This window comes from Diabrotica virgifera, chromosome 8 (assembly GCF_917563875.1).
Source record: "Diabrotica virgifera virgifera chromosome 8, PGI_DIABVI_V3a".
In the NCBI taxonomy this organism is placed as follows: domain Eukaryota; kingdom Metazoa; phylum Arthropoda; class Insecta; order Coleoptera; family Chrysomelidae; genus Diabrotica; species Diabrotica virgifera.
Window position 1 is genome coordinate 64,957,326 of NC_065450.1, and position 22,491 is coordinate 64,979,816.

The 22,491-nt window shown below is 32.4% G+C and overlaps 1 protein-coding gene across 2 annotated transcripts in view; it reads left to right on the top strand.

Annotated features, from left to right (window-relative positions):
• The window catches only part of LOC114331767 (probable G-protein coupled receptor CG31760), a 923,592-nt gene that overhangs the window by 619,515 nt on the left and 281,586 nt on the right, over positions 1–22,491 (top strand). For both annotated transcript variants that reach the window (XM_050659675.1, XM_050659676.1), the window contains 2 exons: positions 2,122–2,323; positions 8,118–8,282. In XM_050659675.1, the coding sequence (XP_050515632.1) occupies positions 2,122–2,323; positions 8,118–8,282 (367 nt within the window). The remainder of the gene's footprint in view (positions 1–2,121; positions 2,324–8,117; positions 8,283–22,491) is intronic.

Genomic DNA, 22,491 nt, shown 5'->3' on the forward strand with positions numbered 1-22,491 from the left:
AGCAAGCTGAAAATTTGTTAATAGCTTAACGGTGTCTAGTCGGACAAACTTTGATGTATGGGAACACTGGAACAGGGGAAGTTTTAATTGTGGAACAGGTTAAAAATTTGGAACGTCAGACTACGAAAACGTTCCATGTATTTTGTCGGACATAACTTCCATTGATTTGTTACCATTTCATTAAACTCTCATGCAAAAATCAGACTGGTGTCTATGACCAACTGGGCATTTTAATGAGTGAAACACGAAGAACATGTCAAATGACAGGAATCATGTTGGTTAGTAATATCAGTCTGATTTTTGCATGAGAGCTTAATGAAAGGGTAACAAATCAATTGGATGTTCTATTTTGACGTTCCAAATTTTTAAACTGTTCCACACCTAAAACTTCCCCTGTTCCAGTGTTCCCGTACATCAAAGTTTGCACGACTAGACACCGTTAAGCTATTAACAAATTTTCAGCTTGCTATTAACCAACTTTTTTTTTAGCACGCGGGATCAAGGCCTATTTGAAATACAGTAGTGTGCAAAAGAAACGGGCACACTCCTATATATCTATTACAAACAAAATCGTTTATCAAAAGCGTGTCTAAAATCATCAAATTCTCAACTTAGACTGAACTATAACCCATCTATAATCATACATAAGCATAAAGGAACAATATTATAACAGAGCAACCATCGAGTAATAAAAAAGATTTTTTTACACCATCGGGAAATAAAAAAGACTTTTTCTATTACTCAATGAGAGCAACTTAACAAGCACTTATCTAAATTCTCGGAAAGTGTCCTATTGTCGTGTCGTACTCTCTTAACAAATCATAAATGTTCAGAATTTGAAAAATTCGCATATGGACGGAGTAGATAAAAATATCCTTAAAGTCCGAAAACCGCCAGCCACTTTGAATTAAAAAGCATTCCCGGAACTACTTTATGACTACAACTGCAAAAGGGCAGTTCATATAATACATACTATTTTCTGGCATTTTTGTTAAGATTGTTTGGAATATTAGAGTTTATAGAAATATCTGAATCATTACTATTTGTTTTTTGAATTTATTTTCTTTAAAAAAAAATTATCATCAGTGGACTGCTTTTGGCCGCCCCTATAATCGGCCGCCCGTGTGCGATGCACACTTTGCACACATGGTAGCAGCGGCCCTGGTGTGAATATTGCTACAAAATTTAGGAAAAAATGTAATTATCTTTTAAACTACCCTGTATAATATTACAAAACCTCTTATTTTAAGACAAAAGACATCGAGGAGAATCCAAAAATGTAAAAATATACAGGGTGTCCCATTTAAAAAAAACGAAGTTATAAGCAATTTCCGGTATAACCGGAAGTAGCAAATAGGTGAAAATATTTTCATTAAATAGATCATCTTCACTCCAATTTTCATAATTCTGTTGCCTTTAGTTCTCGATATATTTCTAATAGGCGAGTTATCTGCCTCACCCTATATACACACAGAGCTAGTACCGTTATTGGTATAGCATTCGGCTAGAGATCGAGAGATCTTGGGTTCAAATCCGGACCATTCCTATTTTTTTTTATTTTTGGAAAGTAGTAAGCATTAAAATAAGTTTAATATTTAAATAAAATAAAAATAAACTGTTTAAAGTATATTGATTTCGTTGAAATCATATAATAGAAGTATAACTTCTTACGTGCGTACGAAGTACACACACATTCTTTTTTTTTATAATTTTTATTAGTTCTACTCCTATTCTGAGTATTGGGAACTAATCTTTGTTCGAGTTTTACCGTGCTGGACAGGCGGGTAGTGAGATACAACCTGGTAGATCTCCCTCGGCATTCTTAGCTGCGGCAATTCGTTGGCTTGCAAATTTTAGAAGCCACGAATGGCGCAACCGGAAGATTAGTTCTAATAAAGTTTTATTTTTAATATTGTTTATATTAAAAGTAAAACTTTCGTTCGTATTAATCTTATATTTATAAAAATGAGCAACCTAAAATACTTATTAAAGTAATACACTTTTTTTTAAAACGAGTTTCAAACTTTTTAACAAATTCCTACAAAACTTTATTGACGATCTTGATAAACTCATGAAAATTTGTATAATCTTATGGAGACGCTAATTAAACCATTTTTGCAGGTTTGCAAGATGCTATATCGAAAAATCTAATTATCGCCGATAAATCAGTGTTGTCGGCTCGGATTCTTGCCATTAATGCTTCCACGGGATCATTAGTTAGTTGCGCCTGGTGGCAAAAACAAGGACTGGATATCGGCGGACCGAAGAAGGTATTGGATACCGGTATGGAAGTAGGAAATAGGCCCAATACCGAATATCCCTGGTAAGTAGAAATATGCTGTTATCAGCAATTTTTATTTGCTTCTAAAGAGAATTGTACAGGGTTATTCACTATATTTTGACCCACCTGTAAACTGCTTTATTTACAGAATTAGAAAAAAACGTAAGATACAAAAGTTATTCGATTTTTGAATTATGATTTTTTGACATATATATCATACTCATAATTCTTTTTGCCTTATCCCTAAGAGGGGTCGGCTTCCCTAATTGCATTTCTCCACACAATTCTATCTTGGATCATATCAATGTTAATCCCCTTTACCAGCATTTCCTGCCTTATCGTCTCCCCCAGGTCTTCCTTGGTCCTCCTCTCCTACTCCTTCCAGGAATCTGCACTTCAGCTATTCTTCGTATAGGGTGATTAACGTCTCGACGTTGAACATGACCAAACCATCTTAACCTATGCTCTCTCATTTTGGCATCAATTGGTGCCACACCTAGACTTCCTCTAATATACTCATTTCTAATTTTATTCTTCTTGTCACTCCACTCATCCATCTAAGCATTCTCATTTCAGCCACATGCATTCGTTGTTCCCCTTTCTTTTTGACTGCCCAACATTCAGTTTCGTACATCATAGCCGTTCTTATAGCGGTTTTATAGAATTTTCCCTTCAGCTTCATTGGAATTTTTCTCTCATATAACACACCACTCGCTTCTTTCCACTTCATCCATCCATCCCTAATTCTACTGCATGCATCTCCATCTATTTCTCCATTATATACTCTGTAATACCGATCCTAGGTACTTAAAACTATTGCTTTTCACAATCATTTCACCATCCAAAGATACCATTTTATTTGTATTAACTATATCTTTAAATGAACATTCCAAATACTCTGTTTTTATTCTACTAAGTTTTAAACCTTTTTCCTCCAGAGCTTGTCTCCACTGTTCCAGTTTTTGTTCTAGGTCTCTTTCACTATTTCCTATTAACACTACATCATCAGCCTACATTAGGCACTATGGAATGCTACCCTGTAGTTTCGCTGTTATCTGGTACAAAACTAATGAGAATAAATAAGGACTAAGCACCGAGCCTTGGTGCAATCCTACTTTCACCTGAAATTTATCAGTCTCTCCCACACCTGTCCTAATACTAGTTGTTACTCCCTCATACATATATCTCACAATCTTTACATATTCGCCAGGGACTCCTTTCTTATTGAGTGCCCACCACAGAATCTCTCGAGGAACTCTATCACATGCTTTCTCAAGATCAATGAATACCATATGAGCGTTGGTCTCTTTATTCCTGTATTTTTCCATCAGTTGCCTTACAATGAAAATTGCATCTGTTGTTGATCTGCCCTGCATAAAGCCAAATTGATTATCGGATATTTCGGTTTCTTCACGTATCCGTCTATCAATTATTACTCTCTCCCATATTTTCATGGTGTGGCTATGTAGTTTTATAGCCCTGTAATTTGTACATTGTTGTATGTCTCCCTTGTTTTTGTAGACAGGTACTAATATACTGCTTCTCTATTCGTCTGGCATTTGTCCAGCTTCCATAATTCTATCAAAAAGACCTGCTAGCCAACTTATTCCTGTCTCACCCAATGCTCTCCATATTTCTCCAGGAATATCATCAGGTCCGACTGATTTTCCTTTCTTTATTTTTTGAAGCGCTTGAGCCACTTCCCCGTTTGTTATTCTGGTAACCATTGCTGTTACTGTCTCCGTTAACTCCACAGGTTGTCTGTCAAATTCTTCATTTAATAAACTGTCAAAATACTTTCTCCATCTCTTTTTGACATCCTTTTCATGAATTAGTATTTTATTATTTTCATGTCGGATATATCTGATTATGATGATGATGATGATACATCTGATGATGATGAATATATCATACTAGTGACGTCATCCATCTGGGCGTGATGACGTAATCGACTATTTTTTAAATGAGAATAGGGGTCGTGTGCTAGCTTATTTGAAAACTTATTCAATTCTCTATTTAGTAATATAAACATTAAGATAATTATTTATACAGGGTGTCCACAACAATTTTTTTTAATTAAATTAATTGGCACAAAAAGAAGAATGTATGTAATTTAGTTAATTCAAAATATCTTCTACTGTTGTTAGAAAACAGAAATAAAAGTATATTGCACAAATAAACATTGCTTTTTGCTTAAATTCAATGTTCAAACTGCCAAGAGGCAGATGGGTGGCAGCTTGAACATTGAATTTAAGTGGAAAGTAATGTTTATTTGTTCAATAAACTTTTATTTCTATTATCTGACAGCAGTAGAATGTGTTTTGAATTAAATAAATTACATACCTACATTCTTCTTTTTTGTATCAATTAATTTAATTAAAAAAAAAATTTTGGTCACCCTGTATAAACCTGTATAAATAATAATGTTAATGTTTATATTACTGAATAAAGAATTGAATAACCTTTCAAATGAGCTAGCACACGACCCCTATTCTCATTTAAAAAAAATAGTCGATTACGTCATCACGCCCAGATGGATGACATTACTAGTACCGTATATATGTCGAAAAATCATAATTTCAAAATAGAATAACTTTTGTAATTTACATTTTTTTCTAATTCTGTAAATAAAGCAGTTTACAGGGGGGTCAAAATATAGTGAATAACCCTGTAGGTACATTATTAAATAGTTTTAAAATAAATATAAAACAAAAATTAAATCTGGAAGCTCAAGAAAAATACAGTTAATTTTACAAGATTAAATATTGACGAATATGAGTTTGAAAACGTATAATACTTTAAATATCTTGTGGTCTCAGTTATGCATATTAAGCAATGAAATACTCCTGGCAGGAAACAGAACTTACTGGAAATAAAACAAAACTGTCTCGAAGATAAGAAGCTTACTCAGAATACTTAACAGAAAATTTACAGAACTGCAATTAGACCAGTAATCACATATGCTGCTGAAGTAATGTACCTAACATACAACAAACGAACGATAAATCATTCGAAGAATGGCAGGCTCATTAAACTTAGTTAAAAAAAAATCTAAAACAACAGAAAACAGCAGACTCAGACAAAATCCCAAACGAGTTAATAAAACACTAGGCGGAGAAGATCTACAACGAAAAACATACGACGTAATAATAAGAATTTGAGAAGAAGAAGGAATGCCCGAAGAATGGAAAACAGGATGGATATTGCCTATTCTAAAAAAAAGTGACACCAAACAATGCAAAAACTATAGAGAAGTAACATTGTTAAACAGCTGGTATAAAATATTGACATCATTAATCAGACAAAGACTCTCAAAATACATAGAAACTAAAATAGGAGACTACCAGCAGAGATTTACAGAGGGAAGGTCCACAATAGACGTAATACACATAATTACACACTCAATTGAGAAGTGTTACGAACATGATATCGACTTACACATCCTTTTTATAGATTTCAAGCAATCTTTTGACAGCCTAACACAGTGGCGTGCTGGAACTTTTCAAGCGGCCCGGTGATTTTATAGAAAAGCGGCTTCCCATCCTTATTTTATTTTCTCTGTCTGTTTTCTCAACGTACCTCTAGTAAGTTGTCTTTCCATCGTTTTCGTGGTCTTCCAACTGATCGTTTTCCTATTGAGGAACCGTCTCTCCCTGGCCTTAGTACTCTATTTGTTGTCATTCGGCGTATGTGGTCATTACATTCTATCCTTCTGTTTCTTATCCAATCACTAATATTGTCCACCTTGAATCTCCGTTGTATATCTGTACTTCTAGCTCTGTGTCCCATAGAGTCTTACCTCGATTTTTCGAAGGGTTTTCATCTTCGCTGTTTCGAGAAATTCTTTTGTCCTCTCTGTGTTAGGTCGTGTTTCTGCCGGTATGTTATTATTGGTCTGATGACTGTTTTGTAAATTTTGCCTTTCATTTCTTTTCCGATATTTTTATTTCTCCATATTGTATGTCATTTAGACAACCTGAGGCTCTGTTTGTTCTATTCACTTGATCTTCCACTTCTGTTTCGAGCTTTCTGTAGCTAGATAGCGTGATGCCTAGATATTAAAACTCCATGACTTGTTCTATTACCCCTCCAGCTCCAATTTACATCTTATTAGATTTGCTGTTATAACCACGCATTTTGTCTTTTTTGGGGAAATTAGCATGTTACATTTTCTGGCGGTTATGTTAAATTGGTGCAGCATACGTTGTAAGAAATGTTTGATCTCCTGCGAAGAGTTGAGTACGAAAGCAATAAAGTTGGTCTGAAAATCAAAAAAGCTAAGACAAAAATAATGGTGGTCGACAGATTCGACACTATTCAACTGACTAACGTCAGGAATGTTACAGGAATACCAGATAGTAAATACCTTTGTATATCTCGGGTCTAGTACCTATAACTGACGATGGAAACTGTGAAGCAGAAGTTCGGAGACGTATTGGTATGGCAAAAAATGCGATGAGTCGCCTAACTAAAGTTTGGAAAGAGATATCCATCTCTCAAAATATCAAGATCAGACTGGTGAATGCCCTTGTATTCTCAATATTTCTATACGGGTCAGAGACTTGTACTCTTTGAGTCCAAGTGTGGTGCTTTTGAGAGTGGATGCCTTTGAAATGTGGTGCTGGAGAAGAATGTTGTGCAAACCGTTGGACAGCTCATAGGACATCCGTCACAAAAACCGGCTTTTTGGGGTGCGCCGTACAATGGCAGTAGCATGAGCAGCGGCAACGTGAGTGAGCTATTTACACATTCACGCTGCCCACTTCCCTGTCCAACAGTACTGAGTCTAAATCCGGTATATTCATGACTCAATTGAAAGTCTTAATTTTAACCGTTTTGAATAAGTTGTAATCAAATCCAGGTGTATAAAACATACAGCGGCAACGTGAGTGAGCTATTTACACATTCACGCTGCCCACTTCCCTGTGCAACAGTACTGAGTCTAAATCCGGTATATTCATGACTCAATTGAAAGTCTTAATTTTAACCGTTTTGAATAAGTTGTAATCAAATCCAGGTGTATAAAACATACAGCTAGAATTAATGCAATATTATTCAAATGGCTCGAACACTATGTATGAAAATGAAATATTTTTGAAATGTTTTGTTTATTTATTTTATTTATTTATTTATCATACGGGAAAACCCCATTAAAAGTGTAATTATAAAGTAAATAATAATAATAACTAGCATCAACACAAAATAGTAGTACATATAAGAAGATACAATGCAATAATACAAACAATCACAATATACCTAAAATATGATATGTTAATATCATTCGATTGGAAATTAAAAAAAATTTGTTACATCTAAAATTTTTTGTGAAAAAAACTTATTTGACCGGCCTCAAGAGGCCGCGGCCTCTCGGTGATTGCACCGATTCATTTATATGGCCAGCACGCCACTGGCCTAACAATACCCGACCTAATAGAAGACGTGAAAAACCGAGATATCCCAATGAAACTTATAAAGCTTACGAAAATTACAATGGAAGGATCGACTGTCGTAATAATAACAGATGACGGAATCACCAAAAATATAGAAATAGCAACTGGAGTACAACAAGGCGACTCTCTGCTAATACTCCATCTATATGCCTTTCTAATGATATGCCGTACATGGTATACTCCCTATTTAAAAATAAGGGGTAGGGAAATGGAAGGGAGGGGGTTGACAAATGACAGATGTATGCATCATAAAAATGTGTCCCCCTTAAAACAAAAATCGACCTGTTTCGTCATTTCCTTAAACTCTAACAATTACGGCAAAATATCGAGGTGGACTATTTTCTTTGGCCCACCCTGTATATCTATGTAAATAATATTTTTTTAAGGTATGAAGACGCAGATTCCAGTCCTGGAGTACGATCTCCAAAATTTGTGGAAAGTCCTCCGAATGTAGCTTACAAGGGATGGTGGACGTTTCCTTACTATTCATGTCTTAGTAGGAAATGGCTCATTTCGTACAGTGTTCCAATTCCACCACCCGGACGAAGAGGGTAAGTATCTTTTACACAGAATTATTTTTCAGGCATCTTACTTTTTTCACAAATCATATACCGCAATCTATTATACTTGTATGAAACAGGAAGAGTTCGTTGAATGGATTCTTGAATATTAAAAAGTGGATGCTGACAGGGCCCCCGTAAGGGTAACTGGCGCCTGTGTGCAAAAAAAGATTTTGGCGCCCCTTAAGGCATTTTGGATCATCTTTTTCTATTTATTTTTTGAAGGTAGGTAGGTAGGTTCTTGAAATAAAACAAAAAACTGAACCATAGAAGTCATATTTATAGTCCAGTCACACACGGTAAAATATTGCAAAACCTCCGAATTTTAAAGAATTGCTTGCATTGGCATGAAATTTGGCATACACATACCTAACATGTCAAATAAAAAAGTGATATTGTGCGGATATGTGCTTTTGCACTGGATTTGAGTTTCACCCCTTCTCGGGGGTAAAAAAACATAGAAATGTTCAAAAAAGTAATTGGATAAAATGACTAATTTTAAGTAATTTATGTTCTATAGAGTTTTTTCAGTAAGTTCAGTAAGTATTTTATCGAACAAAATGTTCTTAGCAAAATAAAGCTTATAAAAAAGTGAAAGTGAAACATTATTATTTTTTTGTTTTTTAAGTTTATAACTTCAAAAGTAAGTAAGTTACGCTAAAAATAATGATGGCCCCTTTTTTGATAAAAAAAATCGTGAAAATCACACCCTAATTAGCGTCCCAAATGAAATTAATCGTTACCGCTTCACGACAAGTTACTTATATATTGTTTATATCGTCCCTGCCTTTTCCAACTATCGAATGTGAAAAGTGGTACTTTTCAGGAGAGCAAAATAACTCTTTATTAGAGGCTCCTAAATTTTTTGTATGTAATGTTTAATCCTTTTTAGATTGATAACAAATTTGAACTGCTTATCATTTTTTTCTTTCCAAAAAATCACATCCGTTACTTTGCTTTTTGTATTAATCAAAGATTTGTTTCGGTCCGATGATTCAAAGTAGCGAATGTATAATAGCGAATAACTGTATAATCAAATAATGAAAATCCGTTGAAATGAAATCATAAACTGCCTCACAAGAATTTCTTGGAAGCGATACTGAAACAAAATTCGCACTAATTGTAAACACGTGCATTTTATTCTTCTCAGCAGTTTAGCATTTTCGACAGTTTACAGATTATAATTGAATAACTGTTGAATAAATTACAATACAAACTAACGAATGTGACACATTCGACATTTAGCGTTGTACAAATATATGTACCTTTAGTTATATTTATACAAAACAAAATATCGAATATAACCATTTTCGTCAGTTTGCAGTCAACCAAATGAAAAAATGTTCATATTCGATGGTTTAAACAGCATATTTTCCGCGCTCCTAATCAATCTACAATAACGAGAATTTGCCACAAGATGTATCACATATAATGCGAGGGCAAGGTATCGAATCTGAAAAACCCGATTTTTCACATTCGATAGTTGGAAATAGTAGGAACGATATGATCTGAAGTTTCATCGGTTCAAAGTGCTTTTTTTGAAAAGGCTGTTCTAGTTAAAAGGGCTTGAACGAGTCGTTAATCACGGGTGTATCCAAATTTTGAACAGCCATATCTTAACAAATTTTTGTTTTACAGGAAAACAAAAAATTTAAAAAATATTTAGAATAGAAAACCTACATTTTTTACTGCTTGAGATTTTTTGGTATCACCAATAATTTTTAAGCTATTTAAAAAAAAGCAATTTTCTTCAAGATAAAAAAATTTTGTCCAAAAGATTTCTTTTACTAAAAAAGGGACAAACTTTATTTTGAGCATAACTTACTTACTTTTGATGCTAGAAACTTTTTTAAAGAACAAATATAAAGCTTGTTTTAAACACTTTAAAGAAGTTTTAATGAGTTTTCCCCGAAAAGTGCTTCATTTTTTGGTTATTTCACGTTGAAATATTCGATTTGGAATTTGAATAATAAGAACCTATTTTTCATTAGCTACAACTGTGCTTCTACTGGGTTTATAGACTTCATATGCCAGCCATTTTTTAAACTTTTTGTAAGCTATTTTTTTGATAAAAGCATTTTTTTCCATAAAATACTTACTTTTTGAGTTATTTTGGAAAAACCGTCTAACAGGGTTTTTGTTAAAAAATGAACATATTCACTCGCAAATAACTCGAAAAGTATTAACTTAGTGAAAAAATTCTATAGAAACAAAGTTCCTTAGGATTACTTAGTTTATCCAATTCCAGGCTTATTTTGAACGTGCGTTTTTCACACCCGAGAAGGGGTGGAACCCACCCCCAGTGCAAAAGCACACATCGGCACAATATAACTTTTTTTCTTTGTCTTGTTAGCTATGTGTATTATGTGTACCTATGCGAATGTGTATTTCATATCAATGCAAGCGATTCTTTAAAATTCACAACAAAAACCGTGACTTAATGGACTATTTATATTTGTAGACTAAAATATCAAAATGAAACAAACATAATAAAATCATAACAAAATAAATTAAAATGCCTGACTTCCGACATGGTCTTGCATATAGGAATCGGCAGTAACTGGATGATATACCTAGTAATAAAATTTTGTGTGTAATTATTATACCTTCTTTATCTAATATTTCTCAACCATGAAGGTTAATTTCGACCAATCCATCTCTTTCCCTCCACTTTTTCTTGTATTATAAGGTGAAGTAGATGGAATTTAGGTCCTCTAATTATTTATTATACTTATGGCCGAAGTACTCTGTTTTTCTCATGTTTTTCTTCTATTTATACGTAATCCTATTTAATTTCTCAACTTTTATTTTAAAACTAATTTTTGTTTTTTTTTTAATTATTTGCAATTTTTTACCCTGGGATTTGGCACCCCTAAAGGATGGCGGGGTTTTGGAACCCCTTAAGGATGGCGCCCGTGTGCATTGCACACTTTGCACATATGGTAGCGGGGCCCTGGATGCTGATTGATTATTTTCTTTGTTATTGTTTGGTGCGAATTTTGGGCTGGAGGCATCACTGGACCATATTTCTTTGAAAATGAGGCTTGTGAGGATAATATAATTCTATCGATAATATAATTATATCGTATGGGCCCTGCTCGGGCGCCAATGTAACGTGGTCGTTGCGTTTGTTGCTCCAGGTAACAAAATCAGTCGAAGACAAAAGTTCACTTTTTAAGACATTTTTATTCAGAATCAAAACATACAAACGATAAGATAATTTGCATTAATTACTAGTTAATTTCGTTAATAAAATATATTTATAATCTACGCATCGAGCTTTCGGTTCGGGTCGATATGACGATATGTTGTACATGAATGAATGATATTGACGATCGTGTGGATTAGGAATTACCATTATTAATATGAAATGGACGTATAAGGAGAGGAAATCTAGCTCAGCTCGCCAGAGGAAAAGACATATTGGGAAATACGTTCACAGCTCGTATAAGGATAGGTAAAAGAAAAAAACCGTCGGATTCGTTCAACGCACCAAAACGACGGGGGAAAATTGTCGGGATAACTCACCTCTTATACCACGTTGTTGTTTATTATTCTTTGATCAACGCTTCAAGAATAATCATCAACTAGGCTTTTCGTGCCGACTTTTATATTGTCCGAGACGGCACAAAAATATGTTTTACTTAATTTATTGGCGTACTCTAGACGATAAAATTATATTATCGTCACAGGCTGGTCAAGGAATGATTGTTACTGGTGCTCCATATGTATAAAGATAAGGATATAAACACCGAATAGCGTTAAAGGTATTTATTGATAGAACCGACACTAGGGTAATTCTACCCCGGGAGTACTTCCGAACACTGACTAATTACTGATACGCGATTAGCTAAAGACTGATGTAGACTGATGAATGCTCTTTCTCTAGGCCAGATATCTTGGTTTTATAGAAGCTTAAATTGGGTCATTGGTGACACGATGCCCGCGTGATTTGTATATTTAATTAAGGTAAATAATTCTACTTTTGTCAGCACTTTCGTGTCATTTCCAAATTATATTATTGATAATTGACCAATTTGGATCTAAACTAATAATCTACGTGTGTGAATATAAAAACAAATAAATTCGTGCAATCTACTGGGTGGCATAATTATTCTGTTCAATATCGGATATGAATTCTGAATATTTGTTATTGGACACCATATCTCTACATGATAACAGAGTGCTTTTTTCCTAAAATGGATGATATTGATGTGAACGACATGTGGTTTCAACAAGACGGTGCCACATACAATACAGCTCGTGAAATAATTTAATTATTGCATGAGACATTTCCTGTTTGTCTAATCTCTCGTTTTGGTGATCAGATTTGGCCCCCTATATCGTGTGATTTAACACCATTGGATTAATTTTCATGTGTTATTTCTAGTCAAATTTCTAAGCCAATAATCCCATATTGAAGGAGGAAATGCAATGCTTCATCAATGAAATTCAACCACACTTATGCAAAATAAACATGGAAACTCTTGAAAAAAAGAGTGCGTATGTGCCAGCAAAACCATAAAGGCCATTTGCCTGAAGTGCTCTTCCATACATAAACCTATTCTGTCTACATGACGATTCAATAAAAAGATTACAATCTAAAGAAAAAACAGTATTTTCTATTCAATTTAAAAATTGTGTAAATTTTGGAACACCCTATATTTGAATAAATCATAGCTAGAAATGAAAGAGAGGTGATAGAAGTATTTAATACGGTAGAAAGAGCGGCAAAAAACAGTGGCCCAAACATTATTGAAATAAAAACCAAATACATGAAGGCCAGCAAATCGGCAGGCCAAAGAGACCTAGAGAATCTGACAATAGGAGACAATAACGTCGAAAGCGTGAAAAATTTTACATATCTTTTACATATCAAAATATACAAAACCCTGATAAAACCGGTTCTTATATATGGATCAGAGACATGGACACTGTCGAAAAGCGATGAGAACCTATTAGGTACGTTTGAACGAAAAATCCTTAGACACATATGGGTGTCCAGAAACTCCCGCGACAAACGAAGACAGGAGATTCCTAAAATAATTTTAAGACAATTTAACCAAATTCACCTAGTCCGAAAATGTTTACTAGAGCTCTTTGAAGATGGCGTCTTGTCATTAGTTTTTCTTAAATACCTCCAGAACGCTTATAGTTATAAAAACAAAAATTGGTACACATATTTATCTTGTAGAGATAAATCGATTCCATATATTGTGAATTTTAAGTACCAGTCATAGGCGTCCGTTTTGGGTGAGGCAATTTTATCGTATAACTTTTTCGAATTTAACTTTTATGCATTTTCGATACTAGATTATTAAACTGTGAGGTATTCTAGTATTAAAAGGTACTCTTAAGTCGGTAGGACACACCGTTTTCTAGAAAAATCGATTTGAAAATTTTTCGTTTTCTGAATTTAAAAACAAAATTAAAAAAAACGGTGTATTTTACCAACTTAAAGCAAGAGGAACTTTTAGTACTAGAATAATTTAATAATGTAGTGTCAAAAGTTCTTAAAAATTAAAGACAATAAAGTTATGCGATAAAATAATCGTTGACCTACCCAAAACGGACGCATATGACCGGTACTAGAAATTCGCAATTAATGAAATCGATTCATCTCTGAAATATAATTAAACGTACCAGTTTTCGTTTTTCTAAATAGTTTTTTTTTATTTTTTTTAATTAAAAAAACGAAAAATTTTCATATCAATTTTTCTAGAAAACAGTGTATCCTATCGACTTAAAGTAAGAGTATATTTTAGTACTACAAACCTTACATTTTAATAATCCAGACTCAAAAATGCTTAAAAATTAAAAACAAAAAAAGTTATGCTATAATATAACTGTTGCCCTACCCAAAACGGACGCCTATGGCCGGTACTAGAAATTTGCAATGGATGAAATCAATTTATCTCTGAAAGATAAATATGTGTATTAATTTTCGTTTTTCTAAATAGAAGTGTTCTGGAGATATTTAAGAAAAACTAATTACCAGACGCCATCTTCAAATAGCTCTAGCTCCTTTAGGAAGCATTTTCGGACTAGATGAATTGGGTTAAATTGTCTTAAAATTATCTGAGGAATCTCCTGTCTTCGTTTGTATGTAGAATTTTTGGACACCCTGTATAAGGGGGTGAAAGAAAATGACGTATGGCGCAGAAGATATAATTTTGAACTATACGCAGCATACAGCGAACCCGGCGTCATTACATCCATAAAGATCGGACGTTTGCGCTGGATAGGCCATGTTGAACGGATGTTGAAGACTGAAACACCAAAACATATAATGAGGCAGACACCAGTAGGAAGAAGGTCAAAGGGAAGACCCAAACTTAGATACATGGAACAAGTGGAACAAGATCTGAAAACACTTAAGATTACCAACTGGAAAAACAAAGCAAGGAACAGAACATAATGACGGAAAATTCTAGAACAAGTCAGGACCCAAAAAGGGCTGTCGAGCTACTGATGATAATGATGATATTTGAATAAATACTAATAATAATGCGCATTTCTCTATTCACTAATATAGTAATCTACCACTATAATAAATAGAAAAAGTTCTTGTTTACATACTTTATCTTGAGTAATTAGGCAAAAGCAAAATCGGTCACAAATAACTACCAAGGTTCTCAAACTGTAATTACTTATTAATTACTCATGAATGGCTCATAATTTATTAGAAGTTAATCAATTAATCGTTTGTCGTCAATGTATTTGCCTGACACTAATTAGGCATTCCATTCCGAAAATATTTAGTATTTATTTATGGTACGAATAAGCATTACTATAATTATTGAAATATTGAAAATGTTAAACAAATATGTAAAATCGTAGACTATACAAGAAATGTCGAATGTATATTAAATACTGTATTAAAGTATAGTACATAACACAGGCCTACAGAAAAAAAATTTTGTTTTGGTGCCGTGAATGTTTAAGCTGATTTTTACTATATCAGGGGCGATAAATGGAAATATGTATTCCGTTTTTTTGTATCAGCTCTAGATTTATGGATATGGCATATTCCGAAATTAGTAGTTTTAATATTTGAGATAATGAAGAATATGCTATTCAAAGGAATATACATTGTTATCTAAAAATTTTTCTCCTAAACTTCTTCCTCAGTATATTTGTTGTTCTCACTATATTATGCCTTATTTATGAAGAAATAATACTTTAATGGCATTACATTACTATTTTATAAGGAAATAAAACAACTTGAAAAGTATTTTTAAACTTTTAAAACTCCTCCATATTAAGCTAGGCCTACAGAAGCAATTCTCGCTTGATTCTAATGCTTTGCCTACATAGGAAGGAAGCTGCCCCAGATAAGTACGGAAAAACTTAAAGCTGGAATCTTTGATATACCACAGATCAGACTTCTTACAAAGGATCCGGCTTTTGTGGGGTCAATGAATGAGGTAGAGAAAAAAGCCTGGCTTTCATTCGTGGACATTATGAAAAGTTTTTGGGAAATCACAAAAGTAAAACTATGCTGAGCTGGTAAACCGTTTACTGAATAACTTCCAATCACTTGGATGTAATATAAGCATCAAAGTCCAATATCTTCACAGCCACCTGGACCGTTTCCCTGAAAACTTAAGTGACACAAGTGAGGAACAAGGTGAGAGATTTCACCAAGACATAAAAACAATGGAGAACCGCAGCCAAGGAAGATGGGACACCCATATGATGGCAGATTTTTGCTGGAGTTTGAAGAGAGACTGTTTAAAAGTTCATTCCAGGAAATCACGCAAGCGAAGCTTTCGTTGCGTCAAGTTTTTGAAGTTATACTTCTTTACGCGCGATATGAGGGTGAATTTTAATACGATTAAAACCTTTGATCCCGGCGCAGTCGCATTACAACTTTGTTCTGATTGGATGTTCAAATTACATGACAAAAAGTATCCAATATGGCAGCTGTGGCACAGCTGTGGGACTGTGGATTGGTTATGTATGGTTGTTGCGTTTTAAAATTTGTAGGAAGAGAAACAAAAAACAAAAAGTTAGTTAATGGTTATACTGCCTTTTTAAATAGTTTTCGTATTATATTTTTGGACTTATTAACATAGAAGAGATGATTGTTGCATGCCAATGTGAAAGCCCATCAAACTGTGACTAGTATGAGTGCCGCAAAATTACTGATAAAAAACCTATTAGCTCGAAGGCGTAGAGAACTGTGGATAACAACAATCAACCGGGACGATCTACGATCTCGCTTATTCAAAGCTAAAGAATCTTACACTGGTAAGTGTTTTAAAAATAGTTGATCAAATTTTGTTATTATATTTGAACATGGCCACTTTGCACGATGCAAGTGATTGCGAAATTTATTAGTCGTTATACGGGCTCTGATTGGGTGTTGAAATGATCTGTCAATAATAAATAATTGTTCAATATGAAGGTAAACACATGTATATTATATTAGTTTTATTGTTGTGAGGACAGAAACAAAAAAGTTTATAATTGTAGTGATTTTTAAATAGTTTTTAAAGCAACAGGTACGTAATAATTGTAAATGTATCATAGGTACCTACCTAAATACATAGTATGTAATACTTTTATTTACATAATTTGATTACCATCAAAATTTCTATCAATATTCACCTAATATATTGTTTTCTTACTCTATGTTTTGTTGTATTTTTTCAATTCTAAATCATTTCAATTCAAAATCAAAATAATTTGATTTACATAATTCAAAAATGTCAAAAGTTTAATCCGTTTAGTTAGTCGATCTTCGCACATAATGACACACTGTCTCCGTGGCGAAGCGTGTAATGCAAGTGAACCCCAATACAACGCCAATACCAGCCGCGCTGGTAAGTTGGTTCGAATCCCAATAGAAACTTTTATTTTTTTATTTTTTTTATACATTTTATGATTGTAAGTATTTATTATATAATTTTATTTTCAAAAAATACGTATTTAGTTAAAAAAATTTCCGACAATTAATGTTCAGAAATCATTTGTGGCATTTTTAATGTGTTTGTGTGTGTTTTATTCTTTTATTATTTTAATTTTTGGCACTGTTTTAATAAAAATGTTTGAGAAGTAGTAAGTATAAATTAGTTTAATATATAAATAAAATATAAATAAAAAGTATATTAATTTCGTTTATAATCATATAATAGAAGTATAACTTCTTACGTGCGTACAAAATACGCACACATTCTTTTTTTTTTTTTCTATTTTGCTAGTTTTTTCTCAAAACTAATTTTATATCTGTTTCATTGTAAAAAGAGTTTTATTGTACTTAGTTAAATGCTTAAAATATACGTATTTTCTAATTGTGTGATTTTTATTTCAATTTAGTATATCCATATCAGCATATTCGTGATTTAATGCATAAAAGCTGGCATGACTTACGTTATCTTGAAAAGTAGGGCTGATATGGCAAAACTAAAGCCATATTCGGAATCAGCACCCCAAATGTACCTAAAATCAGCACTAAGCGCTTTGACACAGAAAACACTGTAGGCCTGTGAATTTTTGTTAATTATACCGTTGGGGAAAAGACTAAAATCTTTACCTATTTGATGTTTTTTTTTTAATTGCAAATTCAAGATTTCAACTCCTACAGTTGTATATAATTTAATCTATATTTAAGAATTAAATGACGTTTCAAAACGTCATTCTGAATGACGTGCTATTTTCAACTTCCAGAAAAATCTGAAAATCCGTTTAAAAAATGAATTAAATTTTTTCACAAAAAAGGTTAATTTTACTATTATTTCCATATAGAGTATGGTGCAAATGAAAGGAATATTTAAACAGGCCGATTATTTATTTTTACATTATGATTTTTTGGCATATATAGTATATCTTACTAGTGACGTCATCCATCTGAACGTGATGACGTAATCAATGATTTTTTTAAATAAGTATAAGAGCCGTAAACATTAACATCATTATTTACACAGGGTGTTACGTTGGGATTTCCACGAGTTACTTTACGCAAAGATCCCCAGGTTCGCAAATAGTTTATAGAAAATAACTTTCGATTACAGAAAATTACCCCTATTAAAAACACGCAAGTGTTGCTTAAAACAATGTTTTTATTTCAATCTTAACCGATGGACGTTTTCAATCCTTCAAAACTGTAATTAATAGTAGATTATACCACGAGTCAATAATGATGGCTATTATTCCCGAGGAGTATTTACGAACCGAGCCGCGTTAGCGGCGAGGGAGTAACATTCCGAGGGAATGAGAGCCATTATTGCGAGTAGTGTATTCTACTTTATCTACGACAAATTAATTAATTTAAGATTTTTAATGAACAACTTTATTTGTTAAAAACATTAAAATTAGTAATAGTACAATTAATAAACTGAATTGGTTGAGAATCATCATTAACTTTAGTAGAGTTTTTAATACAAATATTTACATAAGGTATTAAGGTAGATGCTGTTGCTGTAGCTAGTTCTACAATTTCTGGTGGTGTACAATTAAAAGATTCTTCATTTTCGTCCATCTCAACACAAACTGTCAAATATACTATTCGTTTGACAGTGACACTTTTTGAGGTTGATTATTTTGTTTCCGTGGTGAATTTTGTGATTGTTGTGTCAGAGGGATTAATAGCTATTAATCCCGCATTATTAATCCCTAAGGGATTATTATATGGCATTATATTGCAAACACCACAAGTATAATACATATATTATGTATCAGTCGTAGATAATAATTAATTATACCTAATATGTTTCCTACATTATTATTTTAAAAAGTTAAAAGGTTTTCATTTCAAGTGGGCCAGTCAAGCCCACCATCCCTTTTATCGCCACATAGCAACGACAAACATACAGGGTGATTGATTAGTAGGGTAAAGCTCAGTAGCTCCGCTATAGTAATAGATAGCAATAAAAGTTAATAACAAAAATTTTAGCCACCTTTGAGCTTCACATTACAAAATTAGTTAGAATGTTACAGGGTGTTCGATAACACAGTGGCAGACCAAACTTTTGTTTTTTTAAATAGAATACCCTATATTTTATTTTAAATTCGAAATCCTGTTAACTTCTCCATCACAAAAATATAAAGGTTTGTAATGTTATACAGGGTATTTACAAAGTTATAAGCAATTTTGTATGAAAATCGTAACAAGTTCAACTCCCTGTTTAAATAAAAATAAGCACAACAGCAATGGTTTATTAATACCATATTTTTTTATTTATTATCAAAATTTTTAAGAATTATTGATATTGCTAATTTTCTTAATATCAAATACAGGGTGAGTCAAAACGCAAGTACATTATTTTCTCAGTAATGTTAAATGGAATACCCTGTATTTTATATCATTATTAAAAAGTAACATTAACGTACTTTAATTTTTATATAACATTCCCTATGCCCAAATTTATTAGTTTTCGAGATATTTTCATTTTTCAGAGCAAATTATTTTAGGTGTTTAAATTTATCTAAATTTTAAGTAAGCCATGACTGAATTGACAATTGAAGATTACCGATTATCAATCCGGTAATCAATGTAACACTGTAGCAAATAAATTTATTAGTAATAGGTACATTTTACAAACAAAAGCACACCCACTACATGCAACATTTTTGAAACAATTAAAAACTATCTTTTTATGTAAATGCAACAAATAAACAAAGAAAATTAGTAATAAATTTTACAAAAAAAACACAAACACAAAATACAATATTTTGTGAAGACAATTAAACACTACTTTTGTATGTAAATGTAACAATGTAACAAATAAAGAACGAAACATAATTTATCAGTAATAAATTTTGCAAAAAAACATGTTTGAAAAAATTAGAAGCTACTTTTAATAAAATATTTTTAATATTTAATTACATAAGGTGTTCAAAATTATCTCCTAACACATTTATGTACGCCTAAAAACAATCATTGAATGAGCTACATACTTACTCTATGGAGCATTTGTAAATTAACACATCGAAATACACTTTGTATTATATTTTTCATCTCATCCCTTGTTGTTGGAGGTATTTCATAAGCTTCATTATTAACGTAACCCCAAAAAAAATCAGTCCAGTTTATTAAATTATGGTGATTTGGGTGGCCACGCTACTGGTCCATTGAAAAATGAAAATATCTCGAAAACTAATAAATTTAGACATAGGGAATGTTATCTAAAAATTAAAGTACGGTAATGGTACTTTTCAATAGTGATATAAAATACAGGGTGTTCCATTTAAAATTACTGAGAAAATAATGTACTTGCGTTTTGACACCCTGTATTTGATATAAAGAAAATTAGCAATATCGACCATTCCTGAAAATTTTGACAATACCTTAAAAAATATGGCATTCATAAACCATTGTTGTTTTGCTTATTTTTATTTATACAGGGAGTTGAACTTGTTACGATTTTCATATAAAATTGGTTATAACTTTGTAAATACCCTGTATAACATAACAAACCTTTATATTTTTATAATGGAGAAGTTAACAGGATTTCGAATTTAAAATAAAATATAGGGTATTCTATTTAAGAAAACATAAGTTTGGTCTACCACTGTGTTATCGAACACCCTGTAACATTCTCACTAATTTTGTAATGTGAAGCTCAAAGGTGGCTAAAATTTTTGTTATTAACTTTTATTGCTATCTATTACTATAGCGGAGCTCTTGAGCTTTACCCTACTAATCAATCACCCTGTATAGGCGGGTGGCAGCAATCCCTAAAATTACGTTATAACGACGACGAAAATCAACTTTAAGGTGAATGACCAATTTTTATGGTTCTTTATGTGTTCCAGGTCGCTGAATCTGAATATATGAAGTTTATTTTTATCTAGAATTGGTGGAACATGTTCAAAAATTAAATTTTATGCAAAAATGCGAAAAATCAATTTTGATGATTTTTCGTATATAATATCACAAGAGAGAAAATTTTGCCGGCAATATTTTCGACTGGTATGAAAGTTTGTTGCCTGGCAATTTTCGCGAATTAAATTTTCACTTAAATCACGAGATGTCAGTCGAGTGATTTTGTCAAAATTTCATAAGCGAAAATTACCAAAAGGCAACGAACTTGAATGAAACCAGGAGAAAATTTTGCCGGAAATAATTTTCTCTCGAATGATATTCGACAAGACTATTTCACGAGACAATTAATGCACCATATCAACGAAATATAATCTTTATTTCTTTATTTATTTATTTATTTATCTTTATTTATTATCTGTCATAATTTTGTCGCTGAGATTTCACGTCGTTAAGGAGTTTTGTCAGTAGGAAACGAAGCGTTGCTATGCCGTTTTATCAGTTAAAAACAGTCTAGTGAAATAGTCATATTTACCTCGCTGTATCTTTGCTCTCTGTGAATATTTCCTTTTAAAAATTTTACTGTGTCATCTTTAAAGTATTTAGATAACAACAAGCTTTGTACAGAATTTATACAAATCAAAAGAAGACTTCTTAATTTTTAAACATTTTTTCTTCAGATTTCGTTAGTTTCATGTTTACTTAAAGGTTAAGTGACAAACTTTTTAGCTGATAATTTTAATCAACACAACAATAAAAAATAATTCATGAAGAAGTTTTCTGAAAAATTTTAACTCAAAATATGCAATAGGAAAAAAGTTATGTAACTTTATAGACGAGCGGCACACCACAAAAAACGCTTACTTCTCGAGATAATGTGTGGTGTGATGACCACGGTGTGGTGAATGGCTAATTTTGGTCATACTTTATATTTTTGATGATGTTGAAAACGAAAATTAGGTTTATTTTGAACTTTACGTGGGGGAACATTGGCAAAATCGCAATTTTACCCTAAAAATAAAAAAATGAAATCACATTTTTGCGTTTATTAACTCTGTTTCCATTTTAGTATTTTTTCTTAAATTTTTACTATATATATTTCTTACCTTTCTGAAGACAATGGTACCCGTTTCAATCTTTCTCTCTCATTATAATAAAAGTTATGAATTGTTTAAAGTGAAAGTTGCAGATTTCTGAATTTCAAAGTTTAATCGCAAAAGTTAAGTGACAAAATTTGAAATTTAGCCTTTTAATCAAGTTTATGTTAAAATATAGGGTACAAAGAATAAAATGTTATATAGAAAAAAAAATAATGCAACTTTTAATTTTAAGAAAAGTGTGATCTCATTTTTTTTATTTGTAGGGTATAATTGCGATTTTGACAATGTTCCTCCATCTAAACTACAAAGTAAACCTTTTTCGTTTCCAGCACCA